Source organism: Schistocerca gregaria, chromosome 6 (assembly GCF_023897955.1).
Source record: "Schistocerca gregaria isolate iqSchGreg1 chromosome 6, iqSchGreg1.2, whole genome shotgun sequence".
NCBI lineage: Eukaryota > Metazoa > Arthropoda > Insecta > Orthoptera > Acrididae > Schistocerca > Schistocerca gregaria.
This window is the reverse complement of record NC_064925.1, coordinates 428,712,791-428,737,349: the sequence shown is the minus strand read 5'-3', so window position 1 is coordinate 428,737,349 and position 24,559 is coordinate 428,712,791. Positions and strand designations below refer to the sequence as shown.

Here is a 24,559-nt window from a genome sequence, read left to right as displayed (position 1 = left end):
ATTCTTCTGTAGCACCACATTTCGAAAGCTTCTATTCTCTTCTTGTCCAAACTATTTATCGTCCATGTTTCACTTCCATACATGGCTACACTCCATACAAATACTTTCAGAAAAGACTTCCTGACACTTAAATCTATACTCGATGTTAACAAATTTCTCTTCTTCAGAAACGCTTTCCTTGCCATTGCCAGTCTACATTTTATATCCTCTCTACTTTGACCACCATCAGTTATTTTGCTCTCCAAATAGCAAAACTCCTTTACTACTTTAAGTGTCTCATTTCCTAATCTAATTCCCTCAGCATTACCCGACTTAATTCTACTACATTCCATTATCCTCGTTTTGCTTTTGTTGATGTTCATCTTATATACTCCTCTCAAGACACTGTCCATTCCATTCAACTGCTCTTCCAAGTCCTTTGCTGCCTCTGACAGAATTACAATGTCATCAGCAAACCTCAAAGTTTTTATTTCTTCTCCATGGATTTTAATACCTACTCCAAATTTTTCTTTTGTTTCCTTTACTGCTTGCTCAATATACAGATTGAATAACATCGGTGAGAGGCTACAACCCTTTCTTACTCCCTTCCCAACCACTGCTTCCCTTTCATGTCCCTCGACTCTTACAACTGCCATCTGGTTTCTTTACAAATTGTGAATAGCCTTTTGCTCCCTGTATTTTACCCCTGCCACCTTTAGAATTTGAAAGAGAGTATTCCAGTCAACATTGCCAAAAGCTTTCTCTAAGTCTGCAATTGCTAGAAACATAGGTTTGCCTTTTCTTAATCTTTCTTCTAAGATAAGTCGTAGGGCCAGTATTGCCTCACGTGTTCCAGTGTTTCTATGGAATCCAAACAGATCTTCCCCGAGGTCGGCTGTGACTTATTAAACTGATTGTTCGGTAATTTTCACATCTGTCTACGCCTGCTTTCTTTGGGATTGGAATTATTATATTCTTCTTGAAGTCTGAGGGAATCTCACCTGTCTCATGCATCTTGCTCACCAGGTGGTAGAGTTTTGTCAGGACTGGCTCTCCCAAGGCCGTCAGTAGTTCCAATGGAATGTTTTATACTCCGGGGGCCTTGTTTCGACTCAGGTCTTTCAGTGCTCTGTCAAACTCTTCGCGCAGTATCATATCTCCCATTTCATCTTCATCTACATCCTCTTCCATTTCCATAATATTGTCCTCAAGTACATCGCCCTTGTATAGATCCTCTATATAGTCCTTCCATCTTTCTGCTTTCCTTCTTTGCTTAGAACTGGGTTTCCATCTGCGCTCTTGATGTTCATACAAGTGGTTCTCGTATCTCCAAAGGTCTCTTTAATTTTCCTGTAGGCAGTATCTATTTTACCCCTAGTGAGATAAGCCTCTACATCCTTACATTTGTCCTCTAGCCATCCCTGCTTAGCCATTTTGTACTTCCTGTCGATCTCATTTTTGAGACGTTTGTATTCCTTTTTGCCTGCTTCATTTATTGCATTTTTATATTTTCTCCTTTCATCAATTAAATTCAATATTTCTTCTGTTACCCAAGGATTTCTACTTGCCCTCGTCTTTTTACCTACTTGATCCTCTGCTGCCTTCACTACTCCATCCCTCAAAGCTACCTATTCTTCTTCTACTGTATTTCTTTCCCCCATTCCTGTCAATTGTTCCCTTATGCTCTCCCTGAAACTCGGTACAACCTCTGGTACTTTCAGTTTATCCAGGTCTCATCTCCTTAAATTCCCACCTTTTTGCAGTTTCTTCAGTTTTAATCTACAGGTCATAACCAATAGATTGCGGTCAGAGTCCACATCTGCCCCTCGAAATGTCTTACAATTTAAAACCTGGTTCCTAAATCTCTGTCTTACCATTATATAATCTATCTGATACCTTTTAGTATCTCCAGGGTTCTTCCATGTATACAACCTTCTTACGGTCCATTTAAAACATGTACCACTTGTCTGTCCATCTGCAAGTGTAACCCTGCACCTGTTGTGCAGGGCAGCATGAATGTCAGGGGCTGAAAAATTCTTTTCAGTTTACTACCTCCACTCCTATTAAAGCTAAAAGAATCTAACAGCCACAGTGCTGACTTAAATATAGCAAGTAGTATTTGCATCAAATTTGGTTGAAACCAATCCAGAGGTTTCTGAGATGGTGGACACACACACGCACGCACGCACGCACGCACGCACGCACACACACACACACACACACACACACACACACACACTCCATCCATAGAAAATACACTCCTGGAAATGGAAAAAAGAACACATTGACACCGGTGTGTCAGACCCACCATACTTGCTCCGGACACTGCGAGAGGGCTGTACAAGCAATGATCACACGCACGGCACAGCGGACACACCAGGAACCGCGGTGTTGGCCGTCGAATGGCGCTAGCTGCGCAGCATTTGTGCACCGCCGCCGTCAGTGTCAGCCAGTTTGCCGTGGCATACGGAGCTCCATCGCTGTCTTTAACACTGGTAGCATGCTGCGACAGCGTGGACGTGAACCGTATGTGCAGTTGACGGACTTTGAGCGAGGGCGTATAGTGGGCATGCGGGAGGCCGGGTGGACGTACCGCCGAATTGCTCAACACGTGGGGCGTGACGTCTCCACAGTACATCGATGTTGTTGCCAGTGGTCGGCGGAAGGTGCACGTGCTCGTCGACCTGGGACCGGACCGCAGCGATGCATGGATGCACGCCAAGACCGTAGGATCCTACGCAGTGCCGTAGGGGACCGCACCGCCACTTCCCAGCAAATTAGGGACACTGTTGCTCCTGGGGTATCGGCGAGGACCATTCGCAACCGTCTCCATGAAGCTGGGCTACGGTCCCGCACACCGTTAGGCCGTCTTCCGCTCACGCCCTAACATCGTGCAGCCCACCTCCAGTGGTGTCGCGACAGGCGTGAATGGAGGGACGAATGGAGACGTGTCGTCTTCAGCGATGAGAGTCGCTTCTGCCTTGGTGCCAATGATTGTCTTATGCGTGTTTGGCGCCGTGCAGGTGAGCGCCACAATCAGGACTGCATACGACCGAGGCACACAGGGCCAACACCCGGCATCATGGTGTGGGGAGCGATCTCCTACACTGGCCGTACACCTCTGGTGATCGTCGAGGGGACACTGAATAGTGCACGGTACATCCAAACCGTCATCGAACCCATCGTTCTACCATTCCTAGACCGGCAAGGGAACTTGCTGTTCCAACATGACAATGCACGTCCGCATGTATCCCGTGCCACGCAACGTGCTCTAGAAGGTGTAAGTCAACTACCCTGGCCAGCAAGATCTCCGGATCTGTCCCCCATTGAGCATGTTTGGGACTGGATGAAGCGTCGTCTCACGCGGTCTGCACGTCCAGCACGAACGCTGGTCCAACTGAGGCGCCAGGTGGAAATGGCATGGCAAGCCGTTCCACAGGACTACATCCAGCATCTCTACGATCGTCTCCATGGGAGAATAGCAGCCTGCATTGCTGCGAAAGGTGGATATACACTGTACTAGTGCCGACATTGTGCATGCTCTGTTGTCTGTGTCTATGTGCCTGTGGTTCTGTCAGTGTGATCATGTGATGTATCTGACCCCAGGAATGTGTCAATAAAGTTTCCCCTTCCTGGTACAATGAATTCACGGTGTTCTTATTTCAATTTCCAGGAGTGTATAAAACTTATGGATGTTGTCAACACATCATATAATACAGAAACATAAATACACCAATGTATACAATTACAAACACATAAATATATCCACATATTATTTTATTTACTATGTCACATTTTTGTACATCATATTTCACTATTCTATTGAACATGTTGTAAACTGACTCTTAATCACAGTAGTTAATTATTAGCACTACTATCAACAAAATTTTCATACCATTTCAGGTAATCTTTGACAGTATAAAATCACAGTAATTTTTAGGATATTCCTGAAGGCTTAAACTTCACTTTCGCCTTAGATATCTTGTTGCAGGTTGTTCTATAATTTGATTGCATTTTTGCGTTTTTATTTGTTTTTTTTTCTATTGAAATGTAAGCAGTGGCTGGATTTCATTCCATGTTCATTTCAATGTATTTTTTTATTGGATCACTGTTCGCAAAATACATACACATCAAACAGTCAGATTCCCACAGATGTAAACAAGTCTATTCAATGAGTTCTTGCGTTACTTTTTGTTATAATTCATACAGTCCTTTTTTGTAGCTTAAAGAGTTTTTGTATATTCTGCTCATCTGTTCCCTTGAAGGTTATCCCATAACTAATTATATACTCCTGGAAATTGAAATAAGAACACCGTGAATTCATTGTCCCAGGAAGGGGAAACTTTATTGACACATTCCTGGGGTCAGATGCATCACATGATCACACTGACAAAACCACAGGCACATAGACACTGGCAACAGAGTATGCACAATGTCGGCACTAGTACAGTCTATATCCACCTTTCGCAGCAATGCAGGCTGCTATTCTCCCGTGGAGACGATCGTATAGATGCTGGATGTAGTCCTGTGGAACGGCTTACCATGCCATTTCCACCTGGCGCCTCAGTTGGACCAGCGTTCGTGCTGGACGTGAAAACCGCATGAGACGACGCTTCATCCAGTCCCAAACATGCTCAATGGGGGACAGATCTGGAGATCTTGCTGGCCAGGATAGTTGACTTACACCTTCTAGAGCACGTTGGGTGGCATGGGATACACGCGGACGTGCATTGTCCTGTTGGAACAGCAAGTTCCCTTGCCGGTCTAGGAATGGTAGAACGATGGGTTCGATGACGGTTTGGATGTACCGTGCACTATTCAGTGTCCCCTTGACGATCACCAGAGGTGTATGGCCAGTGTAGGAGATCGCTCCCCACACCATGATGCCGGGTGTTGGCCCTGTGTGCCTCAGTCGTATGCAGTCCTGATTGTGGCGCTCACCTGCATGGCGTCAAACACGCATACGACCATCATTGGCACCAAGGCAGAAGCGACTCTCATCGCTGAAGACGACACGTCTCCATTCGTCCCTCCATTCACACCTGTCACGACACCACTGGAGGCGGGCTGCACGATGTTGGGGCGTGAGCGGAAGACGGCCTAACGGTGTGCGGGACCGTAGCCCAGCTTCATGGAGGCGGTTGCGAATGGTCCTCGCCGATACCCCAGGAGCAACAGTGTCCCTAATTTGCTGGGAAGTGGCGGTGTGGTCCCCTACGGCACTGCGTAGGATCCTACGGTCTTGGCGTGCATCCGTGCGTCGCTGCGGTCCGGTCCCAGGTCGACGGGCACGTGCACCTTCCGCCGACCACTGGTGACAACATCGATGTACTGTGGAGACCTCACACCCCACGTGTTGAGCAATTCGGCGGTATGTCCACCCGGCCTCCCGCATGCCCACTATACGCCCTCGCTCAAAGTCCGTCAACTGCACATAAGGTTCACGTCCACGCTGTTGCGGCATGCTACCAGTGTTAAAGACTGCGATGGAGCTCCGTATGCCACGGAAAACTGGCTGACACTGACGGTGGCGGTGCACAAATGCTGGGCAGCTAGCGCCATTCGACGGCCAACACCGCGGTTCCTGGTGTGTCCGCTGTGCCGTGCGTGTGATCATTGCTTGTACAGCCCTCTCGCAGTGTCCGGAGCAAGTATGGTGGGTCTGACACACCGGTGTCAATGTGTTCTTTTTTCCATTTCCAGGAGTGTAGAATGAACGTATACAAAATATATTGTTCTAGAGTATGAGCTACTACACACAGAACTTATTATTCTAAGTGCAGTGCATACTGAAGCTACTTGCTCCCTGAGGGCAGTAATATCAAGAAGTACATTGGGCCAAGCACTAATATTGATGTATTCTGGGTTATTAAGGTGTTTTATGGTATGACTGAAGTTTGCTTGAGAGATTTATACACATGAAACCATTCATTTCCTATCTCTCTTACACCCAGTTTATTTAGCAGAGTTGTGTGACCTATTGCAAAAAACGTTTTTGTAAAGTCCAGGAAGATGCCTGTTATATGATCTCCTTTGGCTATCACTTCCAAAACACCATTTGTAAATTGAACTTCATTGCTCCTGTGCCTGAAACACATGAAAAATCATACTTTGTTAAGTAATCCATGAGCCTAATCTTCATTATGGTTTACAATACTTTGGAAAACAATGACAGCAGAGAGAGGGGCCTATAATTTTGTAACCCCTTTCTAATGTCTAGGCAGGACTTTTGCATACTTTAGTATTTCTGAGAAGCAACTTGTGCTGAAGGACTCATTTATGATGTGCAGTAGAAGGTTCTTTGATACTGTCTATATAGTACTTCAGCAAGCAAACAGGCACTTCATCTATACTTCCTGAGGTTTTATTTTTTAGGTTCCATACAACATTGCCCACCATAACACACAGTTTACACAATAAGATAAGCCAAAGGTATGCAAGCAGTAACAACATGATAACTGTGCACAAGCATAATGTGGCAGGGTTTAAATAGATACTCCCCTGTGGCAGGCTCTATCGAAAGTTCACAGTATAGCTCTTCCTTGGTGCACTCTCACAGTTGACAACACACTGTTAATGCAAGCGGCATTTAAGTGTGCGCACATTACTTCATATCTCTTACTTTGGGGCACAACTCCAATATGCGAGATGTAAATGACATCTTCCTCCACAGGGCTCTGACTGAGATGATGTGCTGATACTGAGGTGTATGATTGGAACTACCTGGGGCGAAGGCAGCATCGCAGTCCACCTTCTCGTGTCAGTCCATATTGTAGGATGGGTGACACAGATGCAAGCTACCTGTCTGAGTCAGGTCCAGGACCTGACAGTGATGGTGCCCCCATAGTTGACAACTGAGGTGGAGGAGATGGCTCCAGTGTGGACAGCAGCTGCTTCAGTACTGGTGGCGGTACTGGAGAAGTTGCACCAGGCTTGTCCACTGGTGATGTGGGACCGCTCGTATGTCATGGCAGGGACCAAGCCACATCAGGTGATCTGTGAAGTGATGCAGACTGGCTTGGCAATGTCAGTGTCCCAGCCAGGGTTGTCTGATCGTTCACACACAGGCGCAACTGGTCACAATGACATGCACAAGGGCTCTCCTCTGTACGGACATTGCAAGGACGTGGACGCAGCATCAGGAGATGGCGGCAGAAATCCATTTTGGGCACTGACCAAACCCATGTGTCTAGATAGCCACCCTGGCTGGAAACAGGATGATGGCTGCATGGGTTGGCATACCTGACCGGGTCACAGAAGATGCAGAAGCATCCCAGATTGACAACTGTAGAGCAGTTCGGCGGGGCTGTTGTTACCAAACGGCTTGAACTGATAGGAAGACAATTTGATCCAAGGCAATGTCAGATGGGGACTGAGTCACATACTTTTTCATTTGCATTTTGAATGTTCTAACCAACCTTTCGAGCTCACCATTGGACTGCAGGTTGAAGGGCAGGGCCAAAATGTAAAATATGGCTGATCTCTCAAAACTGTTGCAGGAGGCAAATTTAGGCAAATTTCTGTGACATAAACTGAGGATCATTATCAGAGACCAGCACTGCCAGAAGTCCTTTGATGGAACAAATTTTTGATAGGGCTGCCAAAATTGATGGGCAATGAACAACATATGGAAACCAAGAGGATACATCAGTTACTAAGAGCCAGCATGCCTTAAGGATAGGGCCAGTGAAATCAATGCGGAGATGGTCCCAAGCCTGTGAAGGCTGATGCCACAGAGACAACGCTGCCCAGATGGGATAAACCTTGACATCAATTAAAAGCTTATTGGGTGCAACAGTAATGGCCAATATACATTTGACATCCATGTCAGCCTCTGCAATAAGCTCTTGGAATTTTGCATTACGAACAGGAGCAATGTGGCCCATTTTGTTGCACCGGGGGAAAACGGCCCACTGCTTAGGGAAATCTGGCCTATAATGAATAATAACACATAATGGATAAGAAGGAAGCACATGGAGCATTTGTTTTGTTGTTCATTACTAGGTTTGCTGTGCTGCTGCTGTGGCCATGACTGCCGCAGTGAGTTGTGCCATCCATCGTGATGTTTTGCTTGCATGCGGACTACTGCCACCATATTGTCTCCCTCTGAACCATCCGACAAACAGCAGGGGGAAGCAGGTTGAACTTCTGCAACCTCACACCATGATTCAATTTAAGTACCCGCACCCTCAAAATCTAAAACAACAGTTCAGTAATTGGAACATTGTAGACAGAGGCATTTTCACACTGAAGGGCCCACTCACGCACCTCACAGTTGTGGCCAACCAAATGACTGCATCACGAACCATTTGGTTGGCATACAACTCCTTATATACATCAGTGGCAAAGTGACAATGATGGCTTAAACCATGAAGCTCAGCTGCCCAAGTCTTATAGGAATGTTCCTGTTTCCTGAAACCCGATAGAATTCAACTCAAGTGGCAATGACGTACGTCCGTTTCCAGAAGTATTTCAAAAGAAGATCACTTGTGTTATTGAAAGAGGGTGAAGATGGAGCCTGCAGGGGGACCAGTCAGCAAAAGAGTTGATACATGTGTGGTGATGACCAAGACAAAACAAAAGCACAGGATAAAGTAACATTAGTCAATTCAAATTCATTAAAATGCTGCCACAACCGTTTTTTGTAGACATCCCATTCTTTGGCAGACTCATTGCAATCCAGAAACAGTGGGGGATAAATGAGCATGGTAGCAACAGACAAAACAGGAGGTGCAAGGGGCGAAAAGAGGAAATACAAGGGTGACACAGAAGATTGTGACACACCCAAACTGGCCAAAAAAGAGGCAAGCATTTGCAATACCTCCTACTGTTGACTGATATGCTGCAACACCACAGTAAGAACCCCTAGCTGATCAATCAGCCGGTGGAAAAACTCATCAGTAGCACCATTACACATTGTAGACGGAACGGAGGACTAACCTGAGACTGAAAACCACACAGAGAGCAATCCTACACTCATTGTCAACCAAGAATGTAGTACAACTTTATTAGACTGTGGCATGTACACCAATCACCATAACATGCACTAAACACAATAACATAAGACAAATGTATGCAAGCAGTAATAACATCATAACTGAATGCGAGCGCAGCATGACAGGGTTTAAATAGGTCTTGCCCATGGTGGGCTCCATTGGAAGTCACTCTCTTGAGTGACAGCATACTGCTAATGTGCATGGCTTTCAGGTAAGTGCACATTACTTTACTGTTGTAGCTATGTTACTGAAATGTTGGTTCACAAAGTTTGCTGGCTCTGTGGGATCATGTATCGTGCTACCACTGTGCTAAAGTTCTATGTTTACTTGTTTGGTCTCTTCTACTTGTCTTTAGTTAGGTGACTTTCTAGGCTGCTTTTATTTCATTTTTTGCCTTTTCTATAAATTTACCATTTTGGGACATTTTTATGCTTCTCTCTATATATTTTTGTATGTCTGGTAGTACTTTTGAAATGCATAATCATTTTGACTGCTTTTTATAATGCTGGGTTGCTTGAGGGTTACAGTTATTTTTGGTTTGTTCTTTAATGACTCTTAGTACTTTTGGAGGCACTGCTTCAACTTTGAATTCAAATACTGTGAGAAGCTTCAAGAACTTCCCATCAATGCTAATCTCCATGTACACTTCTACCCGTGTTTCACTGTTCATCTGTGTGGCAAATTCAACTCTTTTTGGCTAAGAGAAAACCATTCAGTATGTCAGGATTTTAATTTTGTTTCCTATGGCTATGTGTAATTTTAAGATCTGACTGGATTGATCTTAGTGACCAAGGTAATATACAACAACATTGCAACTTTCTTTCTCTATGTCAGTTAGTATATGGTAAATGATTGATGCTGAAAGCTTGGTTAGCATTTTAGCAGTGTTAACCACAAGTGATATTCTACAGCTCTATAGCTGTTCAAGAATGTGTTGTGGAGCCCTGATGGGTTCATTGTGTTGATTGTTTAGATCTCCACAAATGAGAATTTTGTCCTTAGGATTAGAAAGTATGTCCAATACTTGAATTAATATTGCAATGGTAATATACATGTCACCAATGGCAGAGCAGTACATATGTAGTATAGTTAGTCTTTGGAACATATAGGGCCTCTACATGTTCTTCTTCACTTAATGAAATAATGTCATTTCTAATTTTATACATAATTCCTCCTTTTAGACATCTGCTTATTGCAGATCCCCTGCAACAATGTTGCAAGCAAGTCAACTATTAGTAATACGCAGTTCTACTTCTAGCTGTTGAACTTTATTTCTTATGGAGTGGATATCTTGGTGGAGAACTGAAAAAAACTAAGCACTGCCTACTCTGGGGACTTCTTGTATTTCTTGTCTTTGTCCAAAAAGTCATTTGGATGACATATAGTCTTCTTGTTGAGCACTTCATTTTCCACTGTTGCTTCTGTTGATCCTCACCTTATTTTGCAGCTTTTTCTGGTACTTTTGACAGTTACATCACTATTTACAGTTCTATCACTTCTATCTCTTTTAGAAGTGCTGTTGTCATTTCTGTTGGGGCTAATGATAGAGTTGCAATTATTGTTTTGCTTTTGAAATCATTTTCATGTTGTTTATTTCCTTGGTTATCAGATTTGCCAGGTATTCTTTCCCCAAGCCATTGAGATGTAGTCCATGTTATGTATGGAATCTACATCCTATATTAATTATGTCAAAGCATTGCACATTTTTAAAATACCTGCAGATTTTGGCAAACTAATGTTTGGTGTTTTGTACCTTTGTTATTAACATGACTGTCTCACGAGACATTGATGATGCTAAATATTCACAGTTACAACAGTTATGTGTGTGAGACTTTTCAGACACTGTTCAAGATATAGACAGTGAACACCAAGAACTTGCACTGCAAATATTGCAGCAATGGCAGATGCTACTGATGTTCAGTTTTCACAGAACACATTGTTGGTGTTCTGGGGCTCATACTATTAGCCAATCAACCAATCAACAGATTATAATAATACCTATAAAGTGTGATTTTTGTGCAACATACACATTCTTAAATGGAACAATACCTATTGACATTGCAGCATTCTAGTGTAAGTAGCTAATGAAGTATCATATTTTGAAAAGTCCGCACACCACAGTTGTACAATACCTGTTGTAGCACACACTAAAGAACAACATAAGTGCATACAATAGTTATGTGGATTCTGACCAGTAATGAGACTACTGACCATCACAGGTTGTGTTCAAAATGTCCTCCAGCAGTGGCAATACATGCTTCCAGTCTGATATGGAACAACTGTAGCACATGTGCTGGCATTGCAATGGAGATGTCCAAGCAGACTGCAGTAATACATCATCACTTATCATCAGGTGTAGTTGGTATGTCATTGTAAGCAGCTTCTTTCAGCTTTCCCCACAGAAAAACTCTACGGGTGTCAAATCTGGGGAGCAGGGCAGCCAAGGTACAGGTGCTCTGCGTCCAATCCAAAAATTTAGAAACGATTTGTGAAGACATGCTGTAGTACTTCGTATACTATGGGGCGGACAGCCATCATGTTGGTACCACAGGTTCCTCCTAGTCTGCAGAGGAACATCTTCCTAGTTTGCAGAGGAACATCTTCTAGACGGTCTATTAGGAGACTACAACACTAGCGTACATTCAATTATCTATGAAAAATGGCCCTACAAGCTGATGGTTCACTATCCCACACCACATGGACGCTGATGTTCCACCTGATAAAGCCAATGGCTGATACAGCCAATGGGGATTTTCAGCATACCAACAGTGCATGTTTCACTGGTTTACTTGGCCATGGTTGGTAAGTATGGCTTCATTAGTAAACAAGACACATCTGGTGTATCCTGTCTTAATGCCTATGTGCAGTAATTAACATGATTCTCTTAAGCATTTCCATGCAGCTCTTGACGGAGAGAAATATGGTAGTGGTAGAACCTGTCTCACTGGAGAAGCATAGGACACTTGCCTGAATCACGCCACTTTCTCGTGTGATTGTGTGGGAGCTAATGTGTTGACCAACTGCAACACCAGTAAGAGCATTGAGATAGCTTGCTGCATAAGCCACACAAGAACAAACTGCATTTTTCCTACATTCTACATACACAATGAGCATGTCACCTTTTTGTGCATTGATAAATCTCATTGTTCACTCAAAAGTTAATGATTGGACTGTGACACAGTAACTGCCTAGCAAGTCACAGTGCATCAAGGAACACACAAGTACGCAGTAAGCAAACATGATGACATTGTACCTAGGAACTACACAGGTTGAATGGCACAAATAAGTATTGGAGTTGGAACTTTTCAGAATACAATTTCTTGCAAACAAGTCACACTAGAATCCTGCAACAAACACCACCGACATTTTAATTTATCCACAGTAGAATCCTACAACAAACAGTTATGATATTCTAATTTATCCAACTTTTGTTTTGTTAATGTCAATAGCCGCTATTCCATTTAAGAAGTATATGCTGGACAAATAATGCATTTTCTAATCATTACTACAGTCTGCTTATAGGCAAAAAATACAAGCCCCTGGCTGCCAATCCATTCTGTGAAAACCACACATCAACAGCACTTTCCATTTCTACAATACTTGTATTGCAAGTTTTAGGTGATTCAGCCTGTATGTATGTTTGCTTTGCCAGTACATAGACACCTTGTAGTCATCTGTGTACAGTTGTGTAATGCATTGTTGTTTGAAGTATAATACAAAAACAGTAACTGATCAGCACAGCTGAAGCAGTGGTGACTTGTTTCAAAGTAGTAATTTTCTACTAATACTTACAGATAAAGTAATGTAGAATAATTTCCACAGCTATCAATGTGAGCAGATTATCACTAGTTGAAATTGGTTGTAAGTATACTTTATAGAACTATCCAGCAGAGGTTGCTTCTGCCTCTTAATGTACAACTTGACTCATTCCACATCCCTGACAACTCCAATTCATGATGGAGGTTTTGGAGTACTGTTTGTGAATGAGTAAATGAATGAATCATGAATGGGTATTTTTCAAATTTACCGGAATCTCATTACAGGAATGTACTTTACTTACTTGCAAAAAGGTGACAAAATGCATTGACATCAGATGGGACTTTTGGTTTAGAAAACACAGGCTTTCACTGTCAGACTGAGAATTTCAGTCTTATCCTTATACTGTAGAATTTATTAGCTGCATGCCTTCCTCCTGTTATTTTTCAAGGCTTCAACTTTTGGTGTTATTACAACACAAATTTGCATGTGCTTACACATTATTAAACAGCACTGAAAGACAGACTTTTATATTTGCTTTCTTCACTTACACACCCATGATTTAGGGTGTGCACCCCATAAGTGTGTGTGTGTGTGTGTATGTGTGTGTGTGTGTGTGGGTGGGTGGGTGGGTGGGTGCACGCAGCTCTTTAATGCAAAATATTTTCCTGGAGTTAGGAACACATTCTGCTGATAGTTAATGCAAATGCTAAGCATTTACTGTAACTAAATAATGAGCTTAGGTAGACAAAGACATATTAAATAGTTTGAAAATTTACTTTGAAATTTTGTTTGTGGGTAGTAGGATATCTTTGTACTTGCTCTTTGATTAACGTCGTATTTGTTATTTTATGTGAAGAATTTGTGCATAAATTTAAAGCAGCAATTCTGCCAAAGTAACTATGTCCTAAATCTTCCTTACAGGCCTAATCAAAGATTAGAAGCAAGCTTTGCTTTTTCTATCATGTATGAAGAAGATGACCAGCCTAAATCACTGGATTTCATTGCACCGTCATGTGAAGTGTATGATCACTGGACAGATGGCATCAGTGTTCTTCTAGGTATTTTTCATTACAACTTTACAACCACTAATGAAAACCTTACGTATGTTATGCATAATTTATTTTCACGAACTGTGATGTGAAATAATACAAATACAAAATAGTGTGATAAATGTCTGCAGTTCAATGGTGTGAAAGAAAAGAGAAGATGTACGAATTATTTGTTGCCAGCACACAGATGCACTCTCTCTCTCTCTCTCTCTCTCTCACACACACACACACACACACACACACACACACACACAGTGACATTAGTCTGTTAACTGATCTACAGTTAAGTTGAGATGCTTTTTGGTCCAGGCCATTATATTCACCATGACCTGACACACTGTGATAATAATAATAATAAAGATTTTATTGTCTTTAGGCCATTACTGCAATTGACAACGTCAAATGAAGTTACAATTTATAATACAGTGTGATAAAGTATTGACTACTGAAGTATTTTAGCTTATATTACTATAAATCTACAGTGGGTCAACTGTTGGATTACTGGATTTTACAGTTGAAGAATTCATTGATATCATAGAACAGGTGGGCAATAAACCATTCATGCAGTCTTTCTTTGAATGTATGTTCAGGAAGATCCTGTATGGCATGTGGCAGCTTATTAAATAGTTTGTGCCCTGTGACTACATAGCTATTTATTGATTTTGATAGTCTGTGGTAAGGTGTGTATATGTGTTTGATGCTTCTTGTGTTATAACAATGTACATTTTCTCTATGTTTCACATCTTGTAGGTTCTTCTTCGTAAAGATTAAGACATTATATATATAGAGGTTTATTACAGTCATAATTTTTTGTTTAGTAAATAAGGGTGTGCGGTGAGCCTTATGTGAAGAATTTGTAATTATCCTAATGGCTTTCTTCTGCAATAATAGGATGTGATGAATATGACTACAGTTACCCCACAAGATAATGCCATAGGTTATTATACTTTGCAAAAATGCAAAATAAGATGATCTTATTCTGAGTTGTCTTAATAAATAATTTATTCTAGGTAGCTTACTACTAATATAGTTTACATGTTGGCCCCAGGATAACTTTTCGTCTAAATAAACTCCCAGGAATTTAACAGAACTAGGGTCATCAGATAGTGGCTTGTCTCTTAGAGTGAAGATTATCTGCTGAGTTTTATTTTCATTTAGCAGGAAACCATTTGCTCTGAACCAATATGCTGCATGAGTGAGTGTATTTTCAGCACAGGTTTTAAGATCATTAAGATTGTTACTGCTTTGAAGAAAAGTCGTATCATCTGCATACAATACAGTGGTGGATCTAATAAACGAGAGGAGGTCATTGATCATTATCAGAAACAGGAAGGGCCCCAGTACAGATCCCTGAGGCACACCTACTTTAACATTTTCTATGTTTGACAGTTCCTTACCAACACAGACTACCTGTTTACGGTTGTTGAGATAAGCTTTTAATAGTCTGAGACTGTTTCCTTTGATGCCATAGAATTCTAGTTTCTCTAGTAGTGGCGTGTGCTCAACACAGTCGAAAGCCTTGCTTAGGTCACAGAATGAGACCTGAGCAAAGCCTTTGTTCTCAAAAACTTTGAGGTTGTAACTGACTATATTAGTCTGTTAACTGAACTACAGTTAAGTTGAGATGCTGTATGGTTTCAGGACATTGTATTCACCATGACCTGACAAAAAATTGGTCTCAGCCTCCATTCTAATGCTCTAAAGGTGGTAAGGGAATAAACACACGGACTACTGGTTTACTACACAGGGGATTCTGCAGAAGTGCAAAATTTAAACAGGACTAGGGGAAATCTTTACTAGGGATTTTGAGATAGACAGCATGGATTATGCAGAATGGTGTTAAAATCTCTGCCAGCATTGCAGACTGTTTGCTATTTTATTTTACATAATCTTATTCTGTTTCTTAGTTCCTTTGTAGTAATTGGAATTTGAGGATGAACACAATCAACAAAAATTAAGAAAGGCAATCACTCACATATAACCAATTGATGTGTGGCAGACAGAAACGAATCACAACACATAGATGATACTAGCTTTCAGGCTGCTACTTTTTTTTCTAGTAAAGTACACAGGCATGCAAAAATACTCATTTATTTAACTGGTGTCACATGACTCACAACTCAGTACCCATAAAGGAATAATGCCAGAGGTTAAGAACTATGGACCCATTGTAATATGACTGATCAAATAATTTACAATCAAGGAAATGCAGAGCTACATTTATCCTGGGAAGTCTATTACTGTACCTCCAAGGAGAATGTGCTGATGATCTAGTGGTAAAGCACCTACCTAGACATCAAAAAGTCACAAGATTGATCCTTAATCAGACCAAAGAATATTTTAGTCTGCCTTTTACCTAGCCTTCACCTTTAAGAGCTGTGAATATTTTCCAAGAACAACGTATGTTTCAGATCCCATGTTTAACTTTACCTGGTAGAATCAATGAGGTAGGTTAAGGGACATGCAAGTTGCCAAAGTGGCATCCAATGGAAAGACTTGCACCAGGGATATTGAAACACACTGAATAATAGAAGGTGTACAACTTTGCTTCTGCCATTTTCCCCCCAACATTTGAGACTTTAATGAAACAAATTGCTTACACATGTATCATTCCAAATATTTTCCATCGCTGGCACTACTTTCTCCCATCTTTCGGGCAGTGTAGGAATCCCACATCGAAAAAATTGTTCATCTTTTGAAGCGATCTATGAATCGATCCAATTTGTGACTTCTTCATGAGATCGGAAGTGTTGGCCAGCCTGGCCCATGCGCCATTGATCTAAACAGGTGATAGTCAGAGGGAGCAATGTCTGGAGAATACAGAGGGTGGGGTATGCCTTTTCGTTTTAATATTTCCAAGTACGTTTTGACCTCTTTTGCAACTTTGGGTCGAGTGTTGTCGTGCTGCAAAATCACTTTATTGTGTCTCTTGGAGTATTGCGGCCGTTTGTCTTTTTATGCTCTGCTCAAATGCATCAATTGTATTTGACAAAGAGCACCTGTGATTGTTTTACATGGTTTTAACACCAAATGCAGAGTACAATCTTGGAGCTGTGAATATATGGTTTGGTCATCAACATGGAAGCAAGGGGGAAATATACCCCCAATTTTTTGCATTTAGGGTTATCGTAATGTACCCATTTTTTGTCTCCAGTCACAATGTGATGCAGAAATCCCTTCCGTTCTTGCTTCTGAAGCAACTGTTCACAAACACATAAACACCATTCAACGTCTCTTGATTTCAGCTCACACGGGACTCTAGTTCCTTTGTTCTGAATCATGCCCATAGCCTTGAGACATTTTGAAATGGCTTGCTGTGACACTCCCACTAATCATGCCAATTCTTCTTGAGTCTGGTGTGAGTCTTCACTCAGCAATGTCCTCAATCCTGCATATTTGAAAACATTCTCGCTTTCACCACTATGCCGGTCTACGACATTAAAATCACCATTCTTGAAGCATTGAAACCACTCACGACACGTTCTTTCACGAATAGCTTCCTTACCATACATATTTGAGAGCATTCGATGAGACTCAGCTGCTGTTTTCTCCATACTGAAACAAAACAGAAAAATATGAGAATTAGGCTCGTAAACTGACATTTTCAATCAAGAACAACTTTATGATGCAGACACAAATCAAGTAATGTTTGAATGAGGTTATGTTGACTGAGGTCCAAGCTAATTGCCTGATGTCTGCAATCTGTTTCTTTTGGCCGCTATTTACCGTTGTCGCCACCTATCGGCAAATCGCTGAAGCAAAGTTGTGCACCTTGTAATAATAATAATAATTAGTATTATTATCTTCAGGGGAGTGGAAATCTGATTACTGCATCAATCATTACTTTGTCAATCTCTATTTTATTTGTAGGTACTGATCACCATGTGGAAAGTGAGACGTAACTTCTTCTTCAAAATTCATTAGGAGTGATATAATGAACTTGCAGCAAATAAGTCTGTTTGAAATTATATATTTCAGATGGGCAGAGTAAAACAGGTACTTAACTTCTTCTAATTTGATGTCCTGGTGATTCTGACAAGAACAGGATTGGCACAATTATCATCAACGTGCAATGTGACTTGAAACAATAGGTACACCTTTATAAGTTGTTAAGACATTTTATTACTCAAAGTGATACAGGTGGTTCATCACAAATAAAATCTTAACAGTAAACATCAGATTCTCCAACTCACTCCATTACATACAGTTTCAAAAAATGACACCATTGTTGATTTTATAGTTTTCAGTAATTATAGATGAAAAGAATTTTATTAAGTCAGTTTGACATACATACATACAGGAACAGTATAAACATTACTATTTCTTTCAAACAAATTGGCCATAAAATAATGATAATATTTGAATTTGTATCAGATATGTGGAATATAGTGACTTCGAAAATTATATTAATTACACAATAATAAAATTAAGTACAGTGTTCATACCATGTTTGAGATGCACATTTTAACAGAGCTTTCAGTTTACACTTAAAATAATTTTATATTTTACATAGAAAATATCTTTCAATAAATTGTTAAGATGTGTTGGTTTCATTGTTGTTGTTGTTGTGGTCTTCAGTCCAGAGACTGGTTTGATGCAGCTCTCCATGCTACTCTATCCTGTGCACACTTCTTCATCTCCCAGTACCTACTGCAATGTACATCCTTCAGAATCTGTATAGTGTATTCATCTCTTGGCCTCCCTCTACTATTTTTACCCTCCGTGCTGCCCTCCAGTACTAAATTGGTGATCCCTTGATGCCTCAGAATATGTCCTACCAACTGGTCCCTTCTTCTTGTCAAGTTGTGCCACAAACTCCTCTTCTCCCCAATTCCATTCAATATCTCCTCATTAGTTATGTGATCTACCCATCTAATCTTCAGCATCCTTCTGTAGCACCACATTTCGAAAGCTTCTATTCTCTTTTTGTCTAAACTATTTATCGTCCACGTTTCACTTCCATACATGGCTTCGCCCCATACAAATACTTTCAGAAAGGACTTCCTGACACTTAAATCTATACGTGATGTTAACAAATTTCTCTTCTTCAGTAACACTTTCCTTGCCATTGCCAGTCTACATTTTATATCCTCTCTACTTCGACCATCATCACTTATTTTGCTCCCCAAACAGCAAACCTCATTTACTACTGTAAGCGTCACATTTCCTAATCCAATACCCTCAGCATCGCCCGATTTGATTCGACTACGTTCCATTATCCTCGTTTTGCTTATGTTGATGTTCATCTTATATCCTTCTTTCAGGGCATCGTCCATTCCATTCCTTCTCCATGGATTTAAATTCCTACTCCGAATTTTTCTTTTGTTTCCTTTACTGCTTGCTCAATATTTTGCAGCCGTGGCTTACTAAACTGATAGGTAGTTTTCACATCTGCAACACCTGCTTTCTTTGAGATTGGGATTATTATATTCTTCTTGAAGTCTGAGGGTATTTTGCCTGTCTCATACATTTTGGTCACCAGATGGTAGAGTTTTGTCAGGGCTGGCTCTCCCAAGGCTATCAGTAGTTCTAATGGAATGTTGTCTGCTCCCAGGGCCTTGTTTCAACTTAGGTCTTTCAGTGCTCTGTCAAGTCTCCACACAGTATCATAGCTCCCATTTCATCTTCATCTACATCCTCTTCCATTTCCATAATATTGTCCTCAAGAACATCACTCTTGTATAGACCCTCTATATACTCCTTCCACCTATCTGCTTTCCCTTCTTTGCTTAGAACTGGGTTTCCATCTGAGCTCTTTATATTCATGCAAGCGTTTCTCTTTTCTCCAAAGGTCTCTTTAATGTTCCTTTAGGCAGTATCTATCTTACCCCTAGTGATATATGCCTCTACATCCTTACATTTGTCCTCTAGCCATCCCTGCTTAGCCATTTTGCACTTCCTGTCGATCTCATTTTTGAGATGTTAGTATTCCTTTTTGCCTGCTTCATTTACTGCATATTTGTATTTTCTCCTTTCATCAATTAAATTCAGTGTCTCTTCTGTTGCCCAAGGATTTCTATTAGCCCTCGTCTTTTTACCTACTTGATCCTCTGCTGACTTCACTACTCCATCCTTCAAAGCTACCCATTCTTTTTCTACTGTATTTCTTTCCCCCGTTCTTGTCAATCATTCCCTAATGCTCTCCCCGAAACTCTTTACAACCACTGGTTCCATCAGTTTATACCAGTCCCATCTCCTTAAATTCCCACCTTTTTGCAGTTTCTTTAGTTTTAATCTACAGTTCATAACCAATAGTTTGTGGTCGAGTCCACATCTGCCCCTGGAAATGTCTTACAGTTTAAAATCTGGTTCCTAAATCTCTGTCTTACCATTATATAATATGTCTGATACCTTCTAGTATCTCCAGGCTTCTTCCATGTATGATTCTTGAACCAATTGTTAGCTACGATTAAGTTATGTTCTGTGCAAAATTTTACCTGGCGGCTTCCTCTTTCATTCCGTACCCCCATTCCATATTCATCTACTACATTTCCTTCTCTTCCTTTTCCTACTATTGAATTCCCGCCACCTACAACTATTAAATTTTCGTCTCCCTTCACTATCTGAATAACTTCTTTCATCTCATCAATCTCTTCGTCATCTGCAGAGCTAGTCAGCATATAAATTTGTACTACTGTGGTAGGTGTGGGCTTTGTATCTATCTTGGCCACAATAATGCGTTCACTATGCTGTTTGTAGTAGCTTACCCACGTTCCTATTTTTTATTCATTATTAAACCTACTCCTGCATTACCCCTATTTGATTTTGTATTTATAACCCTGTATTCACCTGACCAGAAGTCTTGTTCCTTCTGCCCCCAAATTAAACTCACAAAATTACTTAAATGTTGGTAAACTTTGATACATATGTTGCTTATAAAGATGGATAATGGCAGTTCATATAATATTCTGAACAGTGCTTTATATATTTTAGCAACACAATGTAATCTGTTTTCATATGTGTCGACTAAAACAGAATACGGTAGTTTCAGATGTTCCCACCAACTGACTGAGTTTCATGGGTCTGATATGTTAGTTCTTTATAATCATTTACATATTACATTACCCACAAGGTGGAGATTACTACTTTGTTTATGTTTCTGACATTATGATTAGCTTATTCTTTGTCTAGTTTGGAATCACTGCATATGATATCACTAACTACTAAGGTAATGTACAAAATAGATCCATTACATTCTTATACCACTATTGGAATCTGGACAGTGGCAAGCCCTCAGTGAGCTAAGAGCTGTGGTAACAATCTGTTCGATTTGATTTCCATTCTGGTCTGCTACATTTCAAAAGCAACAGTTAAAAATACATACATACTCTGCAGACCACTGTGAGGCACATGACACATATTAAGGCTTCTTCGTCATCCATTCGTGTATAGCACACAGGAAGAATGACTGCTTATATGCTTTGCCTTTGCAGGCACTTGTATGTATATTCCTAAATTCTTCGCCTAATACTGGTGCTTGATATTTTGTAAGTAGGAATTTGTGGGATGGTTTTCTATCTGCAAGTGTCTGTCAGTTCAGGTGTTTCAGAATGTCTCTGACCCACTCTTGTACATGTTCATGGGTTTCACACAACAAATGTTCTAAGATGGGTAACATAATTGTTTTGTAAGCAGCCTCCTTTGTTGATTGATTACATTTTGCTAGTGTCCCACCCATGAACCAAAATCTGCAACCTGTTTTAGCTATGACTGGCACTAAATGATCATTTCATTTCATGTCCCCACAGGTTGTTACAAACAGTATTTGCATGAGTTGAACGATCCAAATTGTAATGCACTGACTTTGTAGCAACAAGACACAACATGTCTATATTTTCTGAATCACAGTTCAGAAAATTTGAAGCAATTTGACAATTTTGCACCACTTTGAAATTGAGATTTAACTAAATATTTGTGCAGTTTCTTTCAGATAGCATTTCATTATAGATAATGGCATTACAAACAGTATTTGCATGAGTTGAACGATCCAAATTGTAATGCACTGACTTTGTAGCAACAAGACACAACATGTCTATATTTTCTGAATCACAGTTCAGAAAATTTGAAGCAATTTGACAATTTTGCACCACTTTGAAATTGAGATTTAACTAAATATTTGTGCAGTTTCTTTCAAATAGCATTTCATTATAGATAATGGCATTACCTGCAAAAGTCTGATGCTATATATAATATTGTATGCTACATCATTCAAACACAAAATGCACAGGAAGGGTCAAAACACACTTCCCTTCATATCTGAAGTTACTTCTAGCACTGCTGAAAACGTTCCATCCCAGATAACATGCTGCATGCTCGGTATCAGAGAGCCTCAATCCAATCACAAATTTCATCTGGAACCACATATGATCAAACTTTTGTTAGTAATCATTGGTTTCGTACTGAGTCAAAAGATTTTTGGAAATAAAGAAAGACAGTCTTCACCTGTTGCCCTGGTCCATGGCTTTCAAGACTCTAATCAGTGCTCCTTGCTTTACTTGGAGGCTCAATAATTATTCTGGGTTGCCAAGCTTGGATCTTTCTGCAATGTTTGACTACTGCAGTGGTGCTCGAAATCAAAGAGTGCTACTTCATATTACCCTATTACGTTATACTGCAGTATTTGTGCTTTCGTTTCCCTTGCTTGAAGGATGTTTGGCAACACTCGCCTGATGCCTTCTTCTGCTAACTTGGCAGTATGCCTTGTAGACATTCTGATTGGCACACCAATCACAAGCTGGCCTCCTTGGCTTTGAGCTTGCTGGCTAAAACTTTAAGCTTGCAAACCAAATTCATTCCGGGAGATGCAACACTCCTCTCTTCTTCCAAAAAATTCATCCCAAATTTTGCTCTGATCATCCTCTGCAACAATCTTATACATTTACATAAATAATTGTACAATATGCTCATTGCAAAAATTGTCTGTTTTGTGTGAGCTGACCTACATGGACCTTCCTTTTCTTTCTTAATTCTGTACCATTATTCATAAGTTTTAGTTCACTTTATCCTTTTCAAACTTATGCTGTATTTTTTCTATGTCCATCCTTACATGTTTTCACAGATTTACAGTTTTACTTAATCTGTACTTCCTGGGTCATATCAGTTAACCACATCAGAGATATTTTATGTATCAGTAGGTCTGGAGAATGGCTACTTCTATGTCAGAGGGAAAAGTGAGGTATGCAATCTGCTACCAGAAACATGGCAAGACAGTGGTTGTAATGCTTATAGCCATGAGATTTTGGTGCTGGTTCTCTTGATATTGCTGTGGGCATTGCAACATTTGTCGGATTTTCCCTTGCTGAGATGCAATTAATTTATCTAAAGAGAGTATATGGTCGGGATTTAGGGCAGTGTTGAGATGGGCTAAATTTTGTGCTGGCAGTACTCCCAAAGGTTCCTCTGGCCAATATGATGCAGTGGGTTTGTCTGAGAACAGCTGTACATGTGAGTGTAGCTAGGAGGAGGAAGTTCATCCGAGCTACCTCTCAAGTTGTGCCATTCACCAAAATATCATTATTATGTCACTCAAACTTTACTGTGCCCTTAGGTCTCCCATTCTCATAGCCATTCATGATCATGGCTTCTGGTGAAAAACCTGAGCACATCCAATGCCCTCCCACCTTCCAAAAATGAAATTGTGGGGTCAATATTTCCTTCAGGCACTCCAATGTGTCTGCTTTCCCTAGAAACAGTTACATTTTGTATGTCTGTGCATTAGTCACTACTTCCTCGGCTGGACAAATTTTAATGTTTTCCCTTAGACATACCTGCAGGTCTTCTAGTGCCATAAGAATATGAACTAATATCTCTCACATCTCCACTTGCACCTGTTTACCCATTGTCCCTCACATTACTGGATAAGGGTGAATCATATATCACCAATACTTCACATTCTTTCCTAACACCAGTAACTGGACCGATACATACAATCTCTTTCTGTCTGAACTCACTTCCATAATTGCTATGTGGTAAAATAAAGCCAAGATCTTTTTTCCACCTCTGTCACATGTTGTACTTCTACAGCAAATTATTTTTCCGCTACGAGAAGTCCTGACAGGAAATGTTGTGGCAGTAATAGTATCAAATTCATTTGTCTGTTTACTTCATAGAAAACTGCTTCTTGTAATAACTATACATGCATTCTTGTACCGTTGTGTGTATCTGCTAATACCTATAATAGTCTGGCTACTGCTATTTTGCTGTCCCAGAAAGCTCAACTGATTCTGTATATCTCCCAAATCCATGTTTATTGTTTTCATTGTATCATGGATGTACTGGGGCTAACTCCATATATCATTTTGGTGCTATTTATAATGCCCCTTCAAAATTCAACAATTGCATGGTATGCCACTTGTTTTGGTCATGCCTGACATCAATTGCACTTGCCCAATCATGTCATTCAACTTCTGAATATCCTCATTCCTAACACTGTCTCTAATATTTTTTCTCCTTTGTCCAACCACCCTCCTTTCCAACAAACTTGCATCCATGATGCAGTGTCTGTCATTTATGTCAGTTGAGCTCTCAATTTGCCATATGATAGCATCAGTTTCTGGTATTTTCTCTACGGTGAGGATTTTGTTCCCTTGCATTCCTGTCTGTAATTCTGTGAAAACATCCCATAACAGGTGAACTTCATTTCTTATTTCTCGCACAACAACAGTCAACCTCAGTGTCCACTGATGACTGGTTAACAGCATATCTGGTTGTCAAGAAAACACACCCGACTCTAACTGTTGAATGCAACCTATGTGCATCACTTCTCCATCAATGACA

General features: G+C 40.7%; 1 protein-coding gene across 1 annotated transcript in view; it reads left to right on the top strand.

Moving 5' to 3' along the window:
* LOC126277976 (engulfment and cell motility protein 2-like) overlaps positions 1-24,559 on the top strand; it is a 69,641-nt gene that overhangs the window by 23,808 nt on the left and 21,274 nt on the right. The window contains exon 4 of the mRNA XM_049977635.1: positions 13,656-13,792. Coding sequence (XP_049833592.1) covers positions 13,656-13,792 — 137 coding nt within the window. The remainder of the gene's footprint in view (positions 1-13,655; positions 13,793-24,559) is intronic.